Source organism: Anolis carolinensis, chromosome 1 (assembly GCF_035594765.1).
Source record: "Anolis carolinensis isolate JA03-04 chromosome 1, rAnoCar3.1.pri, whole genome shotgun sequence".
NCBI lineage: Eukaryota > Metazoa > Chordata > Lepidosauria > Squamata > Dactyloidae > Anolis > Anolis carolinensis.
Genome location: NC_085841.1, coordinates 132489180 through 132510667, shown reverse-complemented (window position 1 = coordinate 132510667; position 21488 = coordinate 132489180). Strand labels below are relative to the sequence as shown.

The following is a 21488-nucleotide window of genomic DNA, read 5'->3' as shown; positions in this document are numbered from 1 at the left end:
GATTCAGCTGGTCTAACGGCATGCACAAGCAATGACCCCATTCATAGGAGTTCCAGGCTGAAATCATATTTTCAAAGATTTGATGTACAATCAAATTTCTCATAATTAAATCATATTTGCACCAATACAGCAAGGCATTTTGAGGTGCAATGGCAGTACATTAGTTTTGTAATCATTGGGTTTGGAAAGACTGGCTTTACCATTAGACAGAATGGGGCAGGTTTCTTAGGCAGATTTTAAGTACAGTAGAACCTCTACTTAAGAGCATCCCAACTTAAGAGCACTTTGAGTTAAGAGCCATCACTCAGCCCATGTATTGCTTTGACATACAAGCAGCATTTTGAATTAAGAGTTAGAGCCAGAAGGGGCACTAATGCAAGAGTACAGGACTTTAGGGCTTCAAGGGAGCAGCCTCCATGCCTCATACCTCATGCTCTTACCCGCTTTGGGAGACTATTGTGTGCTTTGCTCTTTCCGCTTGGAGGAACTTTGGGTTAGTTGATTTTGTGTGTTTTTATTCCTGGTATGTTTGGCTTCATGAAGAGAGAGAGCAAGAGAGGGAGAGTGGCTGGAATGAGTACAGTATGAAGAAAATGATGCTTCTGCCTCTTCACTTTATGCTTTGTGCTTCCTTGCTTCAACTTTGTGCTTCTACCATTTTAAAGTTGATCTTTCTTTTTATTGTCCCATGTGAATGTGCATTTATTCAGTCTTTGTTATTTATAAAGTACATTTTTTATTTAAATACACATAACCAAAAAGAGGTAGTGGACAGACCTGATTAATAGTATTTCAATGGATTTCAATGATAGATTTGCTTTGAGATGAGAGCAATTTAAGTTAAGAGCTCAGTCACAGAATGAATTAAACTCTTAATTCAAGGTATCACTGTACCATAAAAGAGCAGGAATTGGTTATTGAAACTGTTGTTATATGTTATATGTCCAAATAATATGGCGCAAGGTTCCAGGAAACTGGGCCTTGCAGAATTGTGCTGAACCTCCTGTCTATGTTTTGTTTACTTGTTGTGTTGCATGGTTAATTTTATAGATAGTCTAATGATATTTTTAACTTTTCATTTTGACATATTTTTAATTATCTTTCTACTTAATGGCTAAGCTAATGAGTACTAAACTAGGGGAAAGCAGGTTATTATTGTTGTCATTGTTGTTGCTGTTGCTGTTATTGTATGTTGCATCTTGATGTAAAGGAATGCCACATAAGGCATAAAAAATGTACTGAGCCAAGCCTAATTTGGGTGAAATGTAAGTACAACAATACATTATCCTCAAAGCAAGCCATACGGTTAATTCTCCATTTTATGTCCATATATAATGAGAAATTGCCCATATCTGAGAAGTTATTTCTTGGCACAGTCTTGTTTGATAACTTTCAACTTTCTGGCCAAAAAGCAACTCAGAGAACTTAAGGACCTCCAGAACATCAAATTGTCTATTAGACTGCAATAGCTAGTTTGTAATTTATTCGATCAATGAATCAATTAGTTCTGCTTTGCTTCTTGTACAGATTTTGGTGGGAAAATGATGATGTCTTTACTGAAGCCCAAAGATGTGAACTCAGAAAATATTCTTTATCCAGACTAATCTGTGATAACACAGGCATTACTGAAATACCCCATGATGCCTTCAAGCTTGGAAAATATCCTAAAGATTTTGAGCCTTGTGAAAATATACCCAGCATTAATTTAGAAGCTTGGCAGGAAACCCCACAACCAGGTAATTCAAGACATATTCACTCAGAGGAAAGCCCCACTGAGCTCAGTGAAGATTACTTTCAGGTAAATAAGAACAGGGTTATAATCTCCATGGCTTCCCTTCCATGATCAATACTGGAAATGAGGAACATGCTGAAAGCTTCAGAGGGAAATGATCTTGAATTCTTGGTGACACAATATCAGGCACAAGCAATATTTGTTCCCAGCACCATATGAAAGGAACTAGAAAGAAAAAGAAGGAACATTTCCAAAAGCTAGCCTTTCCCATAAATGCTCATGTTAAGTGTCTGAGGTGTCCTCAGCTACCGAACCAAATTCCATTTTGTCTCATGAAACATGGATATCTTTGATTTGCCATAAAATTCGAATAATCTCTAATGTATTGTTCTGGTATGATAATGTCATTTTTACGGTAATAAAATGCAAATATATCTGCATATATTTCCAAAAATAGAGATATTTATGTTAGCCCAGCTGCTCTGATCCAATTTGGGATTTCTTTTTGATGCATTCTAAAAAAAAACCTATAGGTGAGCAAGTGCCCCAAAACCTATAGCAGGCCAGAAAAAGCCTTTTAGATTAAATATCCAATATCAGAACATCAAAGCCTGAAAAGTGAATGGGAATGCAATGGTTTACTCCAAAGAAAGTCCAGTGAATTCAATGGGAAACATGTAGCTTGCTTCAGTGAACATAAGGTTTTACTTGAGTCTGGACATAGGTCTGCATGATTTTCCAACCATGTTTTAAGCATTAATTAAACAAGTTTTTAGTTCCCTAAAATTGTATATGTAGGCTATCCAAGGGCATTAACCCATTTTCTTTATGTCATTTTGCTTATTTCTAGAACTGGCTTGTGGTTTTCCCAAAGGCATAGAACATGGTGACTATGTTTATTGCTCCAAAGCAGAAAAATCTATGGTTACCTATTCATGCCACCAAGGATACAAGCTACTAGGAGAAGAACAATTATCTTGTACCAATGAAACATGGAATTCAAAACCACCCATCTGCCAAGGTGCTTCTATTTTTCACTTGTCTCATTAATTTTTAGCAAGAATACCAACAAAGCCTTATAAGACGATGGGCGCTATCCATCTGGGTTTTGTGTGTCTCTGTCTCTGTCTCTCTCTTCCTCCCTCATCCATTTTCTCTTTAAAAACTATATTTGGACTCCACATAGAATATCAGAGATAAGCAACTATCCACAGTTTGGTGCAATATAGCCAATTCCAGAGCCACACAAAGCAGCAAAGAGCTTTACCACCACTTAGTTGACCACTGCCTGGAATTTGCCATATGAGAGGGCCAGTGTTCCATTGTATATTGGAATATTTCCACATCGTGCCTATTAGAGGGCTGAATTCACAGTTGGCCATTGTTATCCAAAAGTTCTGTACCGATGGGTTCATCTAACCATAGCTTGAAGAAATTTGAAAAAATTGCGAAATAAACTTTGATTTTTACTTACAAAAAACACTATGTTGTTATGCAACCTCCAGTCATTTCGCAAAGCCTCAGACTCTCTCCGGCACTCATTTATCTTGTTCAAGGGATGCTATTTCACTACAACACTGTATATAATGGGACTGGAACATCCATTGATTTTTATTATTTGTATGGGCCTGGAACCAGACCCCAGCAGATACTGAGGACCCACTCTATCTGTATATTTTTCTCTATCACAAAAATGCATGAGGTCCTTCACTGTGAATGCTGACATACAAAATGTTCTTTTCTAGTTACTTATCCTTACATTTCTTGGTTATAGAGTATCAGGATTCATTCATCCTAAGAATTAAACTAATTGAGGCCAAAGGTAAAGCAAATTGTAGATAGCCTTGAAATGTCTATGAGCATCACTAAATTTCTGGAATAGCTTTGAGATCTCACATAAAATTATAGTCTCTGTGGCTTGAATTTCTTCATCCTTTGTGATTTCATAGTAGTCTCATTTGTCAGATTTAATTCTTTTAAAAAAATGATCATAATCATCAACCATTACTCTGCGCCATTTATCCATGAGATGTAAGAGAACGTTCAATGAATGCAACTGAAATAAAACCAGCTTAGATGCAAAGTTATGCCAAGTTTTCATATGGTGCATTAACTGGAACCCTTTTTTTCTCTGAATCTTCAAATTACCAATAGCTGGGAAAGAATAGGATGCTTAGCCAAGCTTTCATCTGCTTGTTCTCCAAGGAATGTCACTTTGACCAATCTGTGAAGATGGTTCTAAGCTGAGCAACCAGATGAGAGGTGGGCAAAACAGCCCTTAGGCTCCAAAAAAAAAAAAAACGCTTGAAATCCACACACACCATAAAACATAAATTGAAATTTGGGCGAGGGGTTGATTTTTCCCCTCCCCCCAACTGGCCAGAATCTTCTAATCTACCCAAAGTTGCACCCAAAGTCCCACATCCATCCCTAACATGCATTAAACAGGGAGAAAATCAGCCACAATGGCATCTGAAAATATTATTAGGTCAAAGCTAGTAGGAGTAATATTTGAGTAGTGAGTGGTGTTGGATAAAGTTCCTAAACAGAGAGTGTGCCTCAACAAGCCTTGTGTTATTTGCCACACCATGTCTCTCTATGACGTGAATCACAGAAAGGATAGGTTGGAGATAAAGTATCAAGGCAGTGGCAGAGTCATTGGATATTATATGCCAATTGTTGTTACATCACTGCTTATTGGTGGCAAAATAATTAGCTGTGTCAATTGACTTGCTGTCTTAGTGATCCTTCATTTGCCTTTGATAAGGAAGGAGGCATAGTTTCTAAGTAGGTTCACCCACGGTGCTCATGTAGCCTGAATTGAGATCACCAGCTCAAGTCATTGGAAACATGCAAGAGTAAAAGAGCATTGATGTTAACAGTGACATGCTAGTGTTAAATCAGAAATTAATGTGTTCATGTTAATAGTTTTAGTGAAAATTAATTTATTACATTGTTATTAGCTTAAAGTTCAGAAAACCAATTAAAATCACTAAAAATGCCAAACCCCTCATTACTCCCGAAAGTAATGAAGTAATGTGAACCATTAATCCTTCTTTAACCCATAAATATAATCACTAATGATTAAAGAAACAACTTTTTAATCATTGTTTTAAAAATTAACCAAGTACAAATAGAAAATTATTTTTAATGAACTAATTTCAAGCTTTGACACATATTGTCTAGGGTAGAATGTTTGCTTTTTTTTTGGTCTGATCACTTTAAGGTGGAAACCAGAAAGAGAAGCACATGTCTATCTATCTTCATTCTTCATATTCTCATATCATCAGTACAACATTTATTGGATCCAGGTTCCAAATGAAAGTGAAAATTTTATGAGTTCATTCCAATGCACTACATCACTTCACACTCCTCTTACATTGCACTTTTACAAGTGATGGTACACAGCATCCCCCAGCTTCTGCATGTACATGCATATTCAACCCTGATGAAAATACCAAGAAAAGAAATTTAATAAGCCCATACTCAAGATGTTTTAAGAAGTGATGGTTTCATTTGCATGCATGAGCTACCAGTGATGAACCCTGTTTATCAACATTTCTTGGAAGAGAAAATGATTGAAATAATGGTATGATTGAAATGGGCCTTGCAGCCTTCTCTTTTAGTCACATCCTATGTAGCCTCCAGAATGTGATCCACCTAAGTGCCTCATAACGGAATAAAGCTGTTAAATGAATGTTAATAACATCCCACCCCTTCCAAGCAGATTAATTCTCTGGAAACAAGATGAATGAATAAATTGCATGAATCATTCTCACCAATTCTGTTACTATGTTAAAGAATGCAGATAAGCTGCAATTTGTCTGCTCTATGGAAACAAAGAACTATAATGGGACATGTTCTTACTGAGACCAGAAAAATGCTACCACATACTGATTATGTAGCTGTTTGTCAGGTTTTTTACAGTATCAAACCTTTTATTGGCTTCATGTGTGTTTATGCAATACATTCCCATTGCAACACAGAGCAGAAGAGATGAACAGAACAATCAAATTCAATTGAAGACATGTGAGATCATCTCTATTTGTTTTACACTAGGATAGACAATATGGCCACCTGTGCAACCCTTTAATAAACCTGCACCCCCAGCACTACGTCTCACATGTGTTTGTGGTATTTTTAGACTTTGAAGCTCTCACACCCTCTAAGATCATACAGGAAAAATATCAACATGGCTTGAGTCCATGTCTTTTCTTAGATTCAGGAACAGTTTCTTTCAAAGGACCTCTGATCACTTCTACTTGGAGGAGAGGCAAAGCATGCAATGAAAGTCCCCAGAGGACTTTGTAAGTGTAAAGTAAAAGCAGGATGATTGTAGGATATGTAAGAAAGAGAAAATGAGATATCATTGTAACAAAGAGAAGCCAATGGAGGATGCAGAGTTCAGTACTAAGCTTTTGTGCTCCTGGATCTGGTTCTTAGACTCCACTCTTATTTTATAATTGTATTTCCTTTGTGTTTGTCTCCAGACATCAATGAATGTGAAAACAAAGACAATCCACCATGCCATTCCTCTGCAAAATGTGTAAACCTTAAGGGAACTTTCCAGTGTCTTTGTACAGATCCCTACGAACTAGCAGAAGATGGGAAAAGCTGTAAAGGTAAGATGACCACACTGCTTAATGGGCAAAAGTGTAAAACCAGTGGGATGGGGTTGAATGGCAACTCCCTACATTCCTTACCATTGGCTTTGCTGGCTAGTGTTGATAGGAGCTGCAGTCCAATAACACATTCTGGCCACACATTCTGAATAACTAAAGGGAATATTAGAGTTGGATCTGTGATTCGCACATGCTGTATTCATGGATATGTTTTATGTTTCAGTATTGTCACAGTAGTCTCTTTAGAACATAGAATGCTTGCCATATATTATATGAGTAGGTGTCAAGGCTGTAGTGCTGCCTGCCTTTAAAGCAAATTGTGGTGGTGGTTGAAGTATTAAGGGGAAACTGACAATTTAGTCTTTTTTTGGCAAAACTGTATGAAATTTGCAAGTGGGGCTCATATCTGACACATTTCAAAAGAATAGTTGCAAGGAATTTTGCAAAAAAAAAAGGCAGCTTTTGTCATTTCAGAGTCATACAGAGCCCCTTTTCCTCTTTGTAAGAAATTGTTGTGAAAATGACCAAAGAGAGGTGGCCCTACTTAGGAAACTGTGGGAATGGGTAGAAAGATAGAGACAGAAGTACAATCTGAAGGAAGGGAATGATTTGCTTCCTAACTTTGTCCAGTTTCCAGGACAATTGGATATTTAATAAGGCTGTCCTTAGGCCAGAAACCGGCAAAATGTCAGAAGGATAAGTGCAAAGGCTAGGGAGTTGTAATAAATGAAATAGCTTAGATATTTTTTGTTTTCTGCTCAGTCGACAGCAAACCTACAGAAAGTGCCATAGGACAGTGTGGGTGATGGATGTGGAGACTAGAATGCCAGAGGCAGAAGGACTTGAACATTCAGCTGCATTTTCCAAGCAAGCATCTGGGGCTATAGACTCTCGGGTTTCTACAGACTCCATTAAAAGGTTTTTGACATTCCTAGTCTTCAGAAAGAGATTCAGAAAAATGGATTAAACTATATATTATTTCACATCTCTCCCATAAAGTATCAAGATTGGAAAATTATGGCAGAACAAGTCTCTGTGATGAAAAACAAAAATTGCTAAAATACGCTCCAGAATTTCCTTCTTCCCCTCTCCTTGATCATGTTTTCTTAGTATAAGTGCTTGTAGGGAATGCATCAGTTACCGAGACAGATCTCTAAGGATTTTTTTAGTATTTAGCAATACGCAGACTCCAGTTTGACTCACCCTGGAGAAATGTTGTTTCCATGTTCACATCTCTAGTATGTACAAACATCTGATTTACACACAATACATAGTGAGGGTGAGACAGAAGGAAGTGAAAGAAATCTACCCCAGGAAGGGAAATTTACTCCTAAAAGAGTTATCATGGGGAAAATATGTATCAACTGAATCTTTATCACCAATCTTTGTTTCCACAACAAGACAATTTTTTCACAATCCAATTCTCACAGGGACTGAAACTGAGGTGAAATTTTCTGAACAAAGGACAGCAAAACAAACACCAGAGGGGTGTTAACCCTATCTATGTTATCCAAAGCTTATATTTTAAGGTACACTTAAAAATGTACCTTTTTTGACCTACATACAAATTCAACTTAATAACAAACCTACAGAATCTATCTTGTTCACAGCTTGAGGACTGCCTGTACATCTGAATTGGCCTGATTTTGTTCTGGATTAGGAATGAATTCAAATTCAAAACTTACCCAATTAAAATGGCTAATGACTGCATATGTATTCTAAACCTAAAGTCCCACATAATTGTTGGAGAGATAACTAACCTAGGATCATCAAAATGTCATGGGTTGAGGTGAATGGAAATATGAACCCAAACCAATCTAAAGCTAGCTCTATTTACTCACTAACAGCTTCACAGTATCATGTTTTCTTAGATTATTTTTGTTAGCACCTATCAGCACAAAACGTATGAAAAACAGATATTTGGCTTTTTGGAATGCAAAGGTAATGCAATAAAAAAATGAGAGATATAAGAATAATATATTGAATAGCTGCCAAATGTTACTGGAATGAAAATAAAATGGGACCAAATCATACTTCAGTTGGGGGTCATTAGTCCACAGGGGTAGAAATCTTGCAAAGGGGATTAGCTACTAAATTTCATCAACAAATAGTCTGACATGGAAAACAGTATTATAAAATTCAAATTTAATATTTAATTTCCCACTCAGTTTAAGGGAGAAAACCTAGAATATAATCTGCATAATCCTTTGGCCTACATATTGAAACAACACCATAGCTATCACAAAGCTAACATTAAAATCAGAAGTGTAATTGAATAAACTTACTGTATGTACTAATGCATAAGTCTAAAAACATTCAATAAAAAATATTCTACAACACCCAGATGGACCTATTCACAGGCCCGTATAGGTACTGTATGTTAACTCTTATTTTTTTTAAAAAAAAATGAGCCATCCCCTTCTTTGAGTAGAATGGCCAAAACAAGTGCTTAATCTATCCTGGGAGAACCTTAAAAAGGCATTGACCTCCTCCCTCTACTGTCTCTGCTGGGGTGCCACTTCTGGGTGGGGAATTGGTGGCGATGGCAGGTCCCTAAAACGATGCCTTTGCTTCCCCTTTCTTCCATGGAATGGCCCTGGACTTATCCATGGGTCATATCAAAGTCCATAATTTTGGCCTCAAAGCCTAACCTCAACTTATACATGAAAATAAAATACATATAAATGAATATATATGATACTAGTTTGTTTAACTATTTAACATATTCCACCGTATATCCTAAGATTACAGGGGACTTACAATAAAATCAACTTAAACAATAAATAATTACAACAATTACAAGTTTAAAGATTAAAGGCATATCTCTGAAAATAGTTTTCAGTTTGAAAATTGAAAATTTTAAACTGGTGGTAACAAAATTTTATAATATTATGGCACACATATCCTAGTCCCAGGACTATGACGTGTATTAATATAAAAGTTCAATATTAGAGGCAAGTTCTAGACTGCTAATAATTCTGAATGGTTGGCTGGACCACACATTCTTCCATGGGACTCATTCATATTTCTTTATATGTCATGTATCCCTTTGTGCTCAATTAAATGCCTCAGCCATACTAGGTTAAATCAGTTAACACCTATTTAGTGCAGCTTACTCCAAAAGCCACAATTTTAGAGCTACACAGAATTGAAAAATGTGTTATCTTTGTTATTAAGTGCAAAATTATCCATGTCTAATTTGTTATGATTAATAGTGGAAAAAATCTAGATTCTCTTTATAGAAAAATAGCAAGCCCCTAGTAGCACAGCAGGTTAAACCTGAGCTGCTGAACTTGCTGACCTAGAGGTCGGTGGTTCGAATCCAAGGAGTGGGGTGAGCTCCCGCTGCTAGCCCCAGCTTCTGCCAAGCTAGCAGTTCAAAAACATGCAAATGTGAATAGATCAATGGGTATTGCTCTGGTGGGAAGGTAACGGAGCTCCATTCCATAATGCTGGCCACATGACCTTGGAGGTGTCTACGGACAATACTGGCTCTTCGGCTTAGAAATGGAGATGAGCACCAACCCCCAAAGTCAAACACGACTAGACTTAATGTAAAGGTTTCCCCTTGACATTTACCTAGCCTAATGTCTGATTTTTCATGAGGGAATTCACCTCTCATGGAGTGTATATGTTATATGGTCAGAAGCTTTGGGCCTTTCCCAGCTCTGTGTACAAAGCAAAAATCTTTACAGTTTGGGGCTTACTCTATGTACAAAAGGGAGTGGCACACAAAACAGGGAGTTTTTTGTGCACAAAACATGTTTGATGCACAGAAAGCAATATTTATGTGCAGAAAATGTGATTTTCTTCACAAAACAAGTTCTAAACTGCAAATAGTTCTCAGAACTTCATGATTTTCAAGGATTTTCTCAAAGTGGAGCACAAACGTAAAATTATTTGTTCTTGCCAACAATAATATATCTGACTTTGTACAGTGTGGTTTCCTATGTTCCTTCAACAGAAGCAGGAGGAGACCAGTAAGGCTGCCAGCATAGTAGCTGGTCTACAGTCTAAATGTAATTCACTAGCTATATAGTCTCAGAATTCTGGCTTTACATTTCTGAAAAACAATTGCATTACCTTGGTGAGCTGCATGTTAGTCTTTTGTTGGAATCTTGTTTGCAACATCCATATGCATAACCTGTAGCTATGGCTCTTTTTTGGACTTTGGAGAGATATGTATTCAATACCTCCTTCTGCAACATCCCTGGTAGCTTCCAGAAATGCTGCTACACCATTTACTGATCAGGGGAACAGCACTGATCTCACCTTTTCAAATATTCAGTCTTAGAGATCTGGGAGGGTGAATATTCCAACTGCATAATAGCTGGATGCTGCATTTCACCCTCTTCACCATAGACAGTAAATAGCCAGATATGGAGAACACTACAGCCAGAGCTGCCTTCTGATGGCAGGAACTCTGCAGATAGAATGTCACACTCCAGCTAAACAATGTTGAGAAATCAACCTTTGCCCCCAAGTAATCGTAATGGAGAAGGACATTTGGATGAAATATCTAAAGAAAACCTTGAGCTAGCTGTAATTTGCTTACTATTCTAAAACAGCAATCAGAATATAGATATTACTGGTTTCTTTGTTTACAGTTTTTGAGCAGTTGAAACATGATCAGCATGTGTTACATCATGAAAGCAGCTTCAGTCTTCCAACCAAAGTGCTCACAAAAATCTATAATAGTTCTAATGAAATTTTGTGGTGTAGCCTTATATAACTTTCATTCCCTTTTATGCATAAGGTTTATCTTATATTGCATCTTTTTCTGTGTATTTTAATGTGTATTTTGTAGAAATATGTTTTAATATGTGTTTTTGTAGAATGTTTTTATATTATTGTGTGTGTTTTAGTGATGTTGTAACCTGCCTCAAGCTACGAAGAGAGATGAATAAGGAATAAAATTATTATTACTATTATTATTGTATGACACAGCAAACAAGATAGATATGCTGGATTTCGTTTCACAAAATCACAAGTCGAACAATTCCCAAGTGTCTAGGACTGTGTGATGTTAAGCCCCCCCCCCCATAGGTGCCACCTTGCCATGGTGGTGGTGGGGGCTTAACTACTCCACTGATGACTGAGAGCTGTGCTGGCGGTAGTGTAACTACCGACAGGTCCAACCAAGCCAGAAAGGTCTCCGCTGAGAAGTAGAACTAAGAGCACCGAACCCATTAGCATTATGGAGAATCAAATCAAAATGAAGTCTATACTGGCTCGGTCATCGCCAAGGAGAAAAAGGACTGCGGTGGATGCTGCTGATTCTGGACATCCATCAACAAGTGGGCTACGGAATCAAAATAATAATAATAATAATAATAATAATAATTATTATTATTATTATTATCCTGTAATAGAGAGTCTGCAATTGTATCTTTCTGAAGCCGATATGGTTAATGTTTGGGCTTTAATCTTCCAGAAATCAACTATCCCTAAATTATAGCACTAGAGCACTCTAGAGTACACAACCAACTATAATTCCAAGGATGCCATAGGATGAAGCCTATAGATTTCCCCAGACTTTAATAGACTGATTGTCAGATCTGACCAACTTGGAAATAATATTCACTTGCAATGTAAATCTGAAGCTTATTTCTTTCTCGCATTCACGCTACAAATAAACTGAGAAAATTTTCTCCACTGAGTAAGTTTAGGAGAATTTTTGAATATGTGATTTTCCCTATTTTTCGCACAATATGTTTGGGGAGTTTTCCTCACAGAAATTATTTTTTTTATAAAATGTACCTATACATAAAAAACAACCCAACAACCTTTAAACAGTCATAAAAAATCCCATAGCATGTTGAAGTGTAATTATTTGAAGTAAAATTTCAAATATTCTTTAAATCTCTAGTCTGAACTGCAAAATTGCCACTGTTGGACATAGATTAGCAAGGATGATAATACAAAACAGTTCTCACAGCACTATGCACAATCAGTTTCAAATAGCAGGAATATTTCAAAACCGCTTTAAAATGGGTTATGGGCTGTCTTTGAAATTTGATAAAGTTTCATGTACATCTTTAAAAAGCTTTTATTCATTTTTGTAGATGAAAAATAAAAATAAAATTTTTATTATTTCAGATTCTGGGAAGCTCTCCAAAGGTTCTCTGGTCTCCATCATTTTAGGTATCATTCTCGTCAGTTTTTTGGCATTGTTAAGCTGGCTTGTGGTTTGCTGGTGGTAAGTATTCATTTGTGATTATTGTTGTTATTTTCCATAGCTATTCTTATTTGGCAAATTTTATGTAAAACATGTGTTATCTTCGTGTAAAAAAAAACACAGAGAATAGTCAATATCTGTTGAATTGTGGACAGCTCCATCATGTCATCACATTTATTTTTTCTTCAAGTAACTTTCCAGGCATTGGTAAAAACATTTAGCAATGATAAAACATGAGGACAGGGAGAGAGGCAGAGAGAAGGAAAGAAGAAGCAGAAGGAGAGAGTGTATGCACGTGAATATCAACAGCCTAAAATCAGATTATGCATGGGTAGTACAATTTTCCTCCAGCTTGGATCGTTACCTTGACGTGGTGCTGGGGCCTCGATGAAGCCATGAGCTATACTGTGCAGGGCCACCCAAGACAGGAAGGTCATGGCAGAGAGGTCAGACCAAGCACGATCCCTGAGGAAGGTAATGGTAACTCACCCCAGTATTCTTGCCATGAAAACTATATGGATCAGTACAACCAGAGAAATGTCGGTATACCATCGGAAGATAGGACCGCCAGGTCGGAAGATGGTCAAAATGCTACTGGGGAGGAGCAGAGGACTAGTCCAAGTAGCCCCAGATGTGATGATGCAGTTAGCTCAAAGACGAAAGGAAGGCTAACGGCCGACGGTGCTGGAGGTGAAGGACGAATCCGATGTTCTAGAGATCAACACACTATAGGAACCTGGAATGTAAGATCTATGAGCCAGGGCAAACTGGATGTGGTTATTGGTGAGATGTCAAGTTTAAAGATTGACATTCTGGGAATCAGTGACATGAAATGGACTGGAATGAGTCACTTCACAAAAGATGACCACCAGATCTACTACTGCGGACAAGAGGAACACCAAAGAAATGGAGTAGCCTTCATAGTTAATAATAAAGTTGCGAAAGCAGTGATCGGATACAACCCCAAAAATGATAGAATGATCTCAATTCGAGTTAAAGGCAAGCCATTTAACATCACAGTGATCCAAACATACGCCCCAACCACAGCTGCTGAAGAAGCAGAATTAGATAAGTTCTACGAGGATCTGCAGCACTTAGTGGATAACACACCAAAAAGAGACATTATTCTCATTTCAGGAGATTGGAATGCTAAGGTGGGCAGTCAAATGATAACCGGGATGACAGGCAAGCATGGTCTGGGACAACAAAATGAAGCAGGACGTAGGCTGATAGAATTTTGCCAGGAAAACTCAATGTGCATAACAAACACTCTCTTCCAACAACCTAAAAGACAGCTTTACACATGGACTTCACCAGATGGTCAACACCGAAATCAGATTGAATACATCCTTTGCAGCCAAAGGTGGCGGACATCCATCCAGTCAGTGAAAACAAGACCTGGAGCTGACTGTAGTTCAGATCACAAACTTCTTATTGCAAAATTTAGAATCAGACTAAAGAGAATGGGGAAAATACACAGACCAATTAGATATGATCTCACAAATATTCCCAGTGAATATGTAGTGGAGGTGAAGAATAGATTTCAGGGACTATATTTAATAAATAGAGTACCAGAAGAACTATGGACAGAAGTCCACAACATTATTCAGGAGGCAACAACAAAGTACGTCCCAAAGAAAAAGAAAACCAAGAAGGCAAGATGGTTGTCTGCTGAGACACTGGAAGTAGCTCAAGAAAGAAGGAAGGCAAAAGGAAACAGTGATAGGGGGAGATATGCCCAACTAAACGCACAATTCCAGAGGTTAGCCAGAAGAGACTAAGAACTATTTTTAAACAAGCAATGCATGGAAGTGGAAGAAGACAACAGAATAGGAAGGACAAGAGACCTCTTCCAGAAAATCAGAAACATCGGAGGCAAATTTCAGACAAAAATGGGGATGATCAAAAACAAAGATGGCAGGGACCTAACAGAAGCTGAAGAGATCAAGAATAGGTGGCGAGAATATACAGAAGATCTGTATAGGAAGGATAATAATATAGAAGATAGCTTTGATGGTGTGGCGAGTGAATTAGAACCAGACATCCTGAGGAGTGAGGTTGAATGGGCCTTAAGAAGCATTGCTAACAACAAGGCAGCAGGAGACGACAGGATCCCAGCTGAGCTGTTTAAAGTCTTGGGAGGTGATGCTGTCAAGGTGATGCATGCCATATGCCAGCAAATATGGAAAACACAAGATTGGCCATCAGATTGGAAAAAATCAATTTATATCCCCATACCCAAAAAGGGAAATGCTAAAGAATGTTCAAACTTCTGTACAGTGGCACTTATTTCCCATGCCAGTAAGGTCATGCTCAAGATCCTACAAGGCAGATTCCAGCAATGCATGGAGCGAGAGTTGCCAGATGTCCAAGCTGGGTTCAGAAAAGATAGAGGAACGAGAGACCAAATTGCCAATATCCGCTGGATAATGGAGGAAGCCAGGGAGTTTCAGAAAAAACATCTACTTCTGCTTTATTGACTATTTTAAAGCCTTCGATTGTGTGGATCATAATAAACTGTGGCATGTTCTTAGTGGTATGGGGATACCAAGTCACCTTGTCTGTCTCCTGAGAAATCTATATAAAGACCAAGTAGCCACAGTAAGAACAGATCACGGAACAACAGACTGGTACAAGATTGGGAAAGGAGTGCGGCAAGGCTGCATACTTTCACCCTCCCTATTCAACTTGTACGCAGAACACATCATGCAACATGCGGGGCTTGAGGAATCCAAGGCCGGAGTTAAAATTGCTGGAAGAAACATTAACAACCTTAGGTATGCAGATGATACCACTCTCATGGCCGAAAATGAGGAGGATCAGAGGAGCCTTATCACCAAAGTGAAAGAAGAAAGTGCAAAAGCTGGGTTGCAGTTAAACGTCAAGAAAACCAAGATCATGGCAACTACACCTATTGATAACTGGCAAATAGAAGGAGAAAACGTGGAGACAGTGACAGACTTTATATTCCTAGGCGCAAAGATCATTGCAGATGCAGACTGCAGCCAGGAAATCAGAAGACGTTTACTTCTTGGGAGGAGAGCAATGGCCAACCTTGACAAAATAGTGAAAAGCAGAGACATCACACTGGCAACGAAGGTCCGCATAGTCAAAGCAATGGTATTCCCCATAGTAACCTATGGATGTGAGAGCTGGACCATAAGGAAGGCTGAGCGAAGGAAGATAGACGCTTTTGAACTCTGGTGCTGGAGGAAAATCCTGAGAGTGCCTTGGACCGCAAGAAAATCCAACCAGTCCATCCTCCAGGAAATAATTTCCAGCTGCTCACTGGAGGGAAGGATATTAGAGGCAAAGCTGAAGTATTTTGGCCACATCATGAGGAGACAGGAAAGCTTGGAAAAGATCACGATGCTGGGGAAAATGGAAGGAAAAAGGAAGAGAGGCCGATCAAGGGCAAGATGGATGGATGGTATCCTTGAAGTGACTGGGTTGACCTTGAAGGAACTGGGGGTGGTGACGGCCGACAGGGAGCTCTGGCGTGGACTGGTCCATGAGGTCACAAAGAGTCGGAGATGACTAAACGATTGAGCAGCAGCAGCAGTACAGTTTTCTCTAGCTGGACTTCATGCCCACCCACAGATTGAAATTACACTGTGAACTGTTTCCACATCTCAAGTTTTATCTTAAGATTGTCAACATTTGGGACAGTAGCATACAGACTGCATGGGAATGGGTAGTCATGGTAGGCAGGCACATTGTGGGCAGTATTACCTCAAATTTGGTCATCGCATCAGCCAAATATGGCCATCACATCAGTGAACTCAATTCCAGTTCTTGAGTTCACTGCTAGGCTTGCAGGGCTTTTGCTATAAGAGTAGATTCTTTTGTACTATAAAGCTTCCAGGAGCAATATGTTTGCATTAAAAAAATTAAATAGAATTGGAGGAGTATAGGATATCTGGAAATGATTAAAAAGATTTGGGGATTCTACAAAAACTGGTGGAATTGAATACAGCTCAAAAATTATATTATTTTAACATTTGGATTTTACATACACTAATATTTATTTTCATGTCATGTGCGACTTCAGAAACTACAAGTCACTTCTGGCCCTGGGAACGCCCAGATGTTTTGATTTTTTTTACCATCCTTGTTGGGAGGCTTCTCTTATATCCCTGCATGGAGCTGGAGCCAACAGAGGGAGCTCATCTGCACTCTCCCCGGGTTGGGTTCAAACTGGCAACCTTCATGTCAGCAACCCAACCTTCAAGTCAGTAGTCCTGTCAGCACAAGGGTTTAACCCATGCGCCACTCAGGGCTCCTTATATACATTTACTAGCTGTGCCCGGCCACGCGTTGCTGTGGCGAAGAATGGTGGTATGGGAAATAAAGTATTGAGGAATTGGTGGTAGTTAAGGTAAAGGGTAAACGTTTTCCCCTGACGTTAAGTCCAGTCATGTCTGATTCTGGGGGTTGGTGCTCATCTCCATTTCTAAGCCGAAGAGCCGTCGTTGTCTGTAGACTCCTCCAAGGTCATGTGGGATGACTGCATGGAGCAGCGTTACCTTCCCACCGGAGCAGTACCTATTGATGCACTCACATTTACATGTTTTTGAACTTCTGGGTTGGCAGAAGCTGGGGCTAACAGTGGGGGCTCTGTCAGTTCCCCCAATTCAAACCTGCGGCCTTTCGGTCCAGAAGTTCAGCAGCTCAGCGCTTTAACATGCTGTGCCATCAGGGGACATTATTTCCTAAAGGTTGTGAATATACAATATTTCTGATTGTTTTTTTTTGTCTGTTGGAGGCAAGTATGAATGCTGCAATTAGGAAAAATGATTAGGATGTAATGGCCTTGCAGATTTAAAGCCTAGCTGTTTCCTCCCTGAGTGATTTTTTTGTTGGGAGGTGTTAGCTGGCCCTGATTGTTTCCTGTCTGGAATTACCTTGTTTTCAGAGTGGTGTTGTTTGCGATATTTTATATGCTTCTACTGTCTGTGGCCCTGAGAAAACAGAGGATTGGCCAGACTTTGATGATGGGAATCCTTTGTTGGGAGGTGTTAGCTGGCCCTGATTGTTTTCTGTGTGGAATTCCCCTATTTTCAGAGTGTTGTTCTTTATTTAGTGTTCTGATTTTAGAGATTGTATTGTTCTGTTTTATTATACCACATTAATTTTTATATATTCTGATTTTAGTGTTTTTGAATACTTGGAGCCAGATTGTATTCATTTTCACGGTTGACCGCAACACAATAATAATAATAATAATAATAATAATAATAATAATAATAATAATAATAATAATAGTAAGGATAGTAATGATAGTAATAATAATGACTTTGGTAATACATAGTGCTTCACTGCCTTCTCAGCTTCCTTTCTGGAAGAATCCTTTCTTGGGAGGTGTTAGCTGGCCCTGATTGTTTCCTTTGTGGAATTTCCAATTTCCTTGCTTTATTTACTTTCTTTATTTCTTTATTTCTTTATTACTGTCCTGGTTTTAGAGATTATATTCTTCTGCATTATTCTATCCTAGAAATTATTTCATATCAAAGTAGAATCTCACTTATCCAACATTCGATTATACAATGTTCTGGATTATCCAACACAGTCTGCCTTTTCATAATCAGTTTTTGTAGTCAGTGTTTCAAATTCATTGTGATATTTTACTGGTAAATTTGTAAATACAGTACAGTAGAGTCTCACTTATCCAACATAAGTGGGCTGGCAAAATGTTGGATAACCGAATATGTTGGATAATAAGGAGGCATTAAGGAAAAGCCTATTAAATATCAAATTAGGTTATGATTTTACAAATGAAACACCAAAACATCATGTTAGACAACAAATTTGGCAGAAAAAGTAGTTCAATACGCAGTAATGCTATGTAGTAATTACTGTATTTATGAATTTAGCAATATATCATGATATATTGAAAACATTGACTACAAAAATGCGTTGGATAATCCAGAACATTGGATAAGCGAGTGTTGGATAAGTGAGACTCTACTGTAATTACTACATAGCATTACTGCGCATGGAACTACCTTTTCTGTCAAATTTGTTGTATAATATGATGTTTTGATGCTTAATTTGTATAACGATTACCTAATTTGATGTTTAATCAGCTTTTCCTGAATCCCTTCTTATTATCCAATATATTTACTTATCCTGCCGGCCTGTTTATGTTGGATAAGTGAGAGTCTACTGTATATTGATCATCTTATATTATCTGCTTAGAACTGGATTATATGAGGCCCCTTCTTCACAGTTGTATAAAATGCACACTGAAGTGGATTATATGGAAGTGTGGAGTCAAGATAATCCAGTGCAAAGCAGATAATATAAGATTATAAATGGGTTATATAGCTGTGTGGAAGGGCCTTGAGTCTACACTGCCATATAATCCAGTGCAAATTAGATAATCTGTGGAAGAAGCCTAAGTGAGGCCTAAATTTGCCTGTCCCCTAACTGAAACCTGGCTGTCCCTTGGTTGCTAGGCAACGAAGTGGGCAGAGATTAGCCCTCTAAACTGGCAGCAATTGGATAAAAACAATTATTGCTCTCCCTCTAATTAGGACTTTATTTTTCTTTTCTTTTTGTTGTATCAACCTAGAGGCGTGGATGATGGGTTGTGTTGTCAAATTTCGAGGTTGGGGGGCCTGTAGTTTTGTTGTTTTGTCCACTGCCCTGATGCCATCACTCTTTTATATATATAGATAAGTCTAGTAAAAAAAACCACCCCACAAAAGTTAGTCAACTTACCCATGAGTCAGTGTAAGTACTGCTTCTTAACTCTTATAAAATAAAAGGAACTATCTTCTTTTTTGAGTAGAGCAGCAAGGGCAAGAATTTAGCCCATTCTGGGAGAACTTAAAAAGCACCAAACCCCTCTACTCTCTCTGCCATGGTGCTGCGTCTGCCCTTTTTAAATGCTTAGGTGGGGAAATGGCAGTGGTAGCCAAGGGGTGACCGGCTCCCCAAGGCAGCATTGGTGCTTTCCTCTGTCTGCAGAATGACCCTTATCCATGGGTCATATCAAAATCAATAATTTTGGCTCCAAAACCTGCCCTTGAGTATATATATGAGTGTATACAGCACCCAGATGTAAAGAATTCTTTTCTTCTTGATGCCACCCCATTTCACTATGTAGAACATTAAAACCACTATGTATCTTAGATTTAGGAATATTTAATTGGTGTAGTGAAGTTGATCAAAACTGAACTGAAGAGATTCTAGTTTGAATCTTCACTTTACCATGAAAATTATGATCCGATCGATATCTCTGTTTTAGGACATTGTTTTGAAAAGGAAATAACATGCACATGGTTAGAGGAATAAATGTCTAAATGTATACATGGGCAATAAAAAACATTATCCCCCAGCCATTGTTCTCAATAGCTATGTTCAACTATGGAAGCAAATGACTAAATTCCACAATGGTTACATGAGACTTCATTTGTGTTGGCTGCCCTTCAGAATAAAGCAAACCAAATGGGAAACCAAATTCAGGTAATCCCAAAGCTCAAACATTATACGTTGTGAAGTAAACTTACCTTCTTTAATACTGGAATTATTTACTTTATTTATTTTTTATCCTTCCTTTCTCACAATATAGGGATTCAGGGCAGCTGGAAGAACTGGAAAAAATGTTCATAGAAAGCATACTGATACTAATATCGCCAGTTTAAAAAAAAAGATAGAATAGAGCAAAAGAATCTCTAAACTTTTTGAAGTCACTTAAAATAAAGCCAGCATTTCTGCACGCTGTGTAGAAGAGTGTGTTGTACAAACAATAGAGTCGATCGATTGCACATTTTCAGACCAATATAGAATGTGGGTCATGTAAAATGTTTATATTAAAAACAATTTTGTCTTATTGATGCTAGTAGGATTAAGTCTTCAAAAAAGTACTTCAGTATAATTGAATTGTAGAACAAGCTATTTAGCTGCAACATCAAAGTGGATTAGAGTTGTTTTTTCGAAGTTTTTTTAAAGTTGTTCTTACAGAAAGGCCACCCTGTAGTCTGTGGAAGTAATTCAGGATTGGCGTCAGAGCATTGTGACTTGCTTGCTTGAGATTCTAGCATTTAGATATTCCTTGCTTTATGCCATACAGAAACCCATAAAGCCTCTCCTTTAGCTCAGCAGGACTTTTTTTTTTGTTCACATCAATATCCCAGTCTGGGGAAAATGCTGTTATCGTTGCTCCCTGTTGTTTTTAATGTTATGTCAAGGGGTCTTAGAGGCTGATCATATATTTCTTTCAAAGTTGCTGTAAGGTTAAAAAAACATTTTACTTTTGAGCACAGCGAGGGGTGCATTACCTCCAGTCCGGACTTATCACAGCAGGTTGCAAACGTGGCCGCCACCATTATAATGTCTTGTGCCCTGCCAAGGTTAGCAACCCAGTCAACAAGAGGAGACAGACAACTTAGCCTTTGGCACAACTATCAGATTGTGCCAAAGGCTAAGAACACTCAGAGTTAAAGTTAACAGCTCTGCTAAGAGTTTATGAAAGCAGCTATATTGTTTAGATTCTTGAAGAGAGATAGAGATGCAGACATTTTGGGACAGGAGATTTATCTGACTGTGTCATGTTGAGAGGAAATCACTATGTGAGAGTTGCACTAGAATGCTTTAAAGCAGTGTTTCTCTGAGTATCTGAGTTAGGGGACCAGCATTTTTTTCTAGTATCCTAGAAATTCCACTAGCCTAATAAAGTATTAGGAGCCCCCGGTGACGCAGCGGTTAAACTGCTGAGCTGCGGAACATATTGACCAAAAGGTCAGTGGTTTGAATCTGGGGGGTGGAGTGAGCTCTCACTGTTAGCCCCAGCTTCTGCCAAGTTAGCAGTTCGAAAACATGCAAATGTGACCTTGGAAGTGTCTATGGACAACGCTGGCTCTTCGGCTTAGAAATGGAAATGAGCATCAACCCCCAGAGCCGGACACAATTAGACTTAATGTCAGGGGAAACCCTTGCCTTTACTAATAAC

General features: G+C 38.3%; 1 protein-coding gene across 1 annotated transcript in view; it reads left to right on the top strand.

Annotated features, from left to right (window-relative positions):
- The window catches only part of tpo (thyroid peroxidase), a 106243-nt gene that overhangs the window by 69764 nt on the left and 14991 nt on the right, over window positions 1–21488 (top strand). The window contains exons 11-14 of the mRNA XM_062982627.1: window positions 1528–1736; window positions 2583–2753; window positions 6223–6354; window positions 12454–12553. Of these exons, the coding sequence (XP_062838697.1) occupies window positions 1528–1736; window positions 2583–2753; window positions 6223–6354; window positions 12454–12553 (612 nt within the window). The remainder of the gene's footprint in view (window positions 1–1527; window positions 1737–2582; window positions 2754–6222; window positions 6355–12453; window positions 12554–21488) is intronic.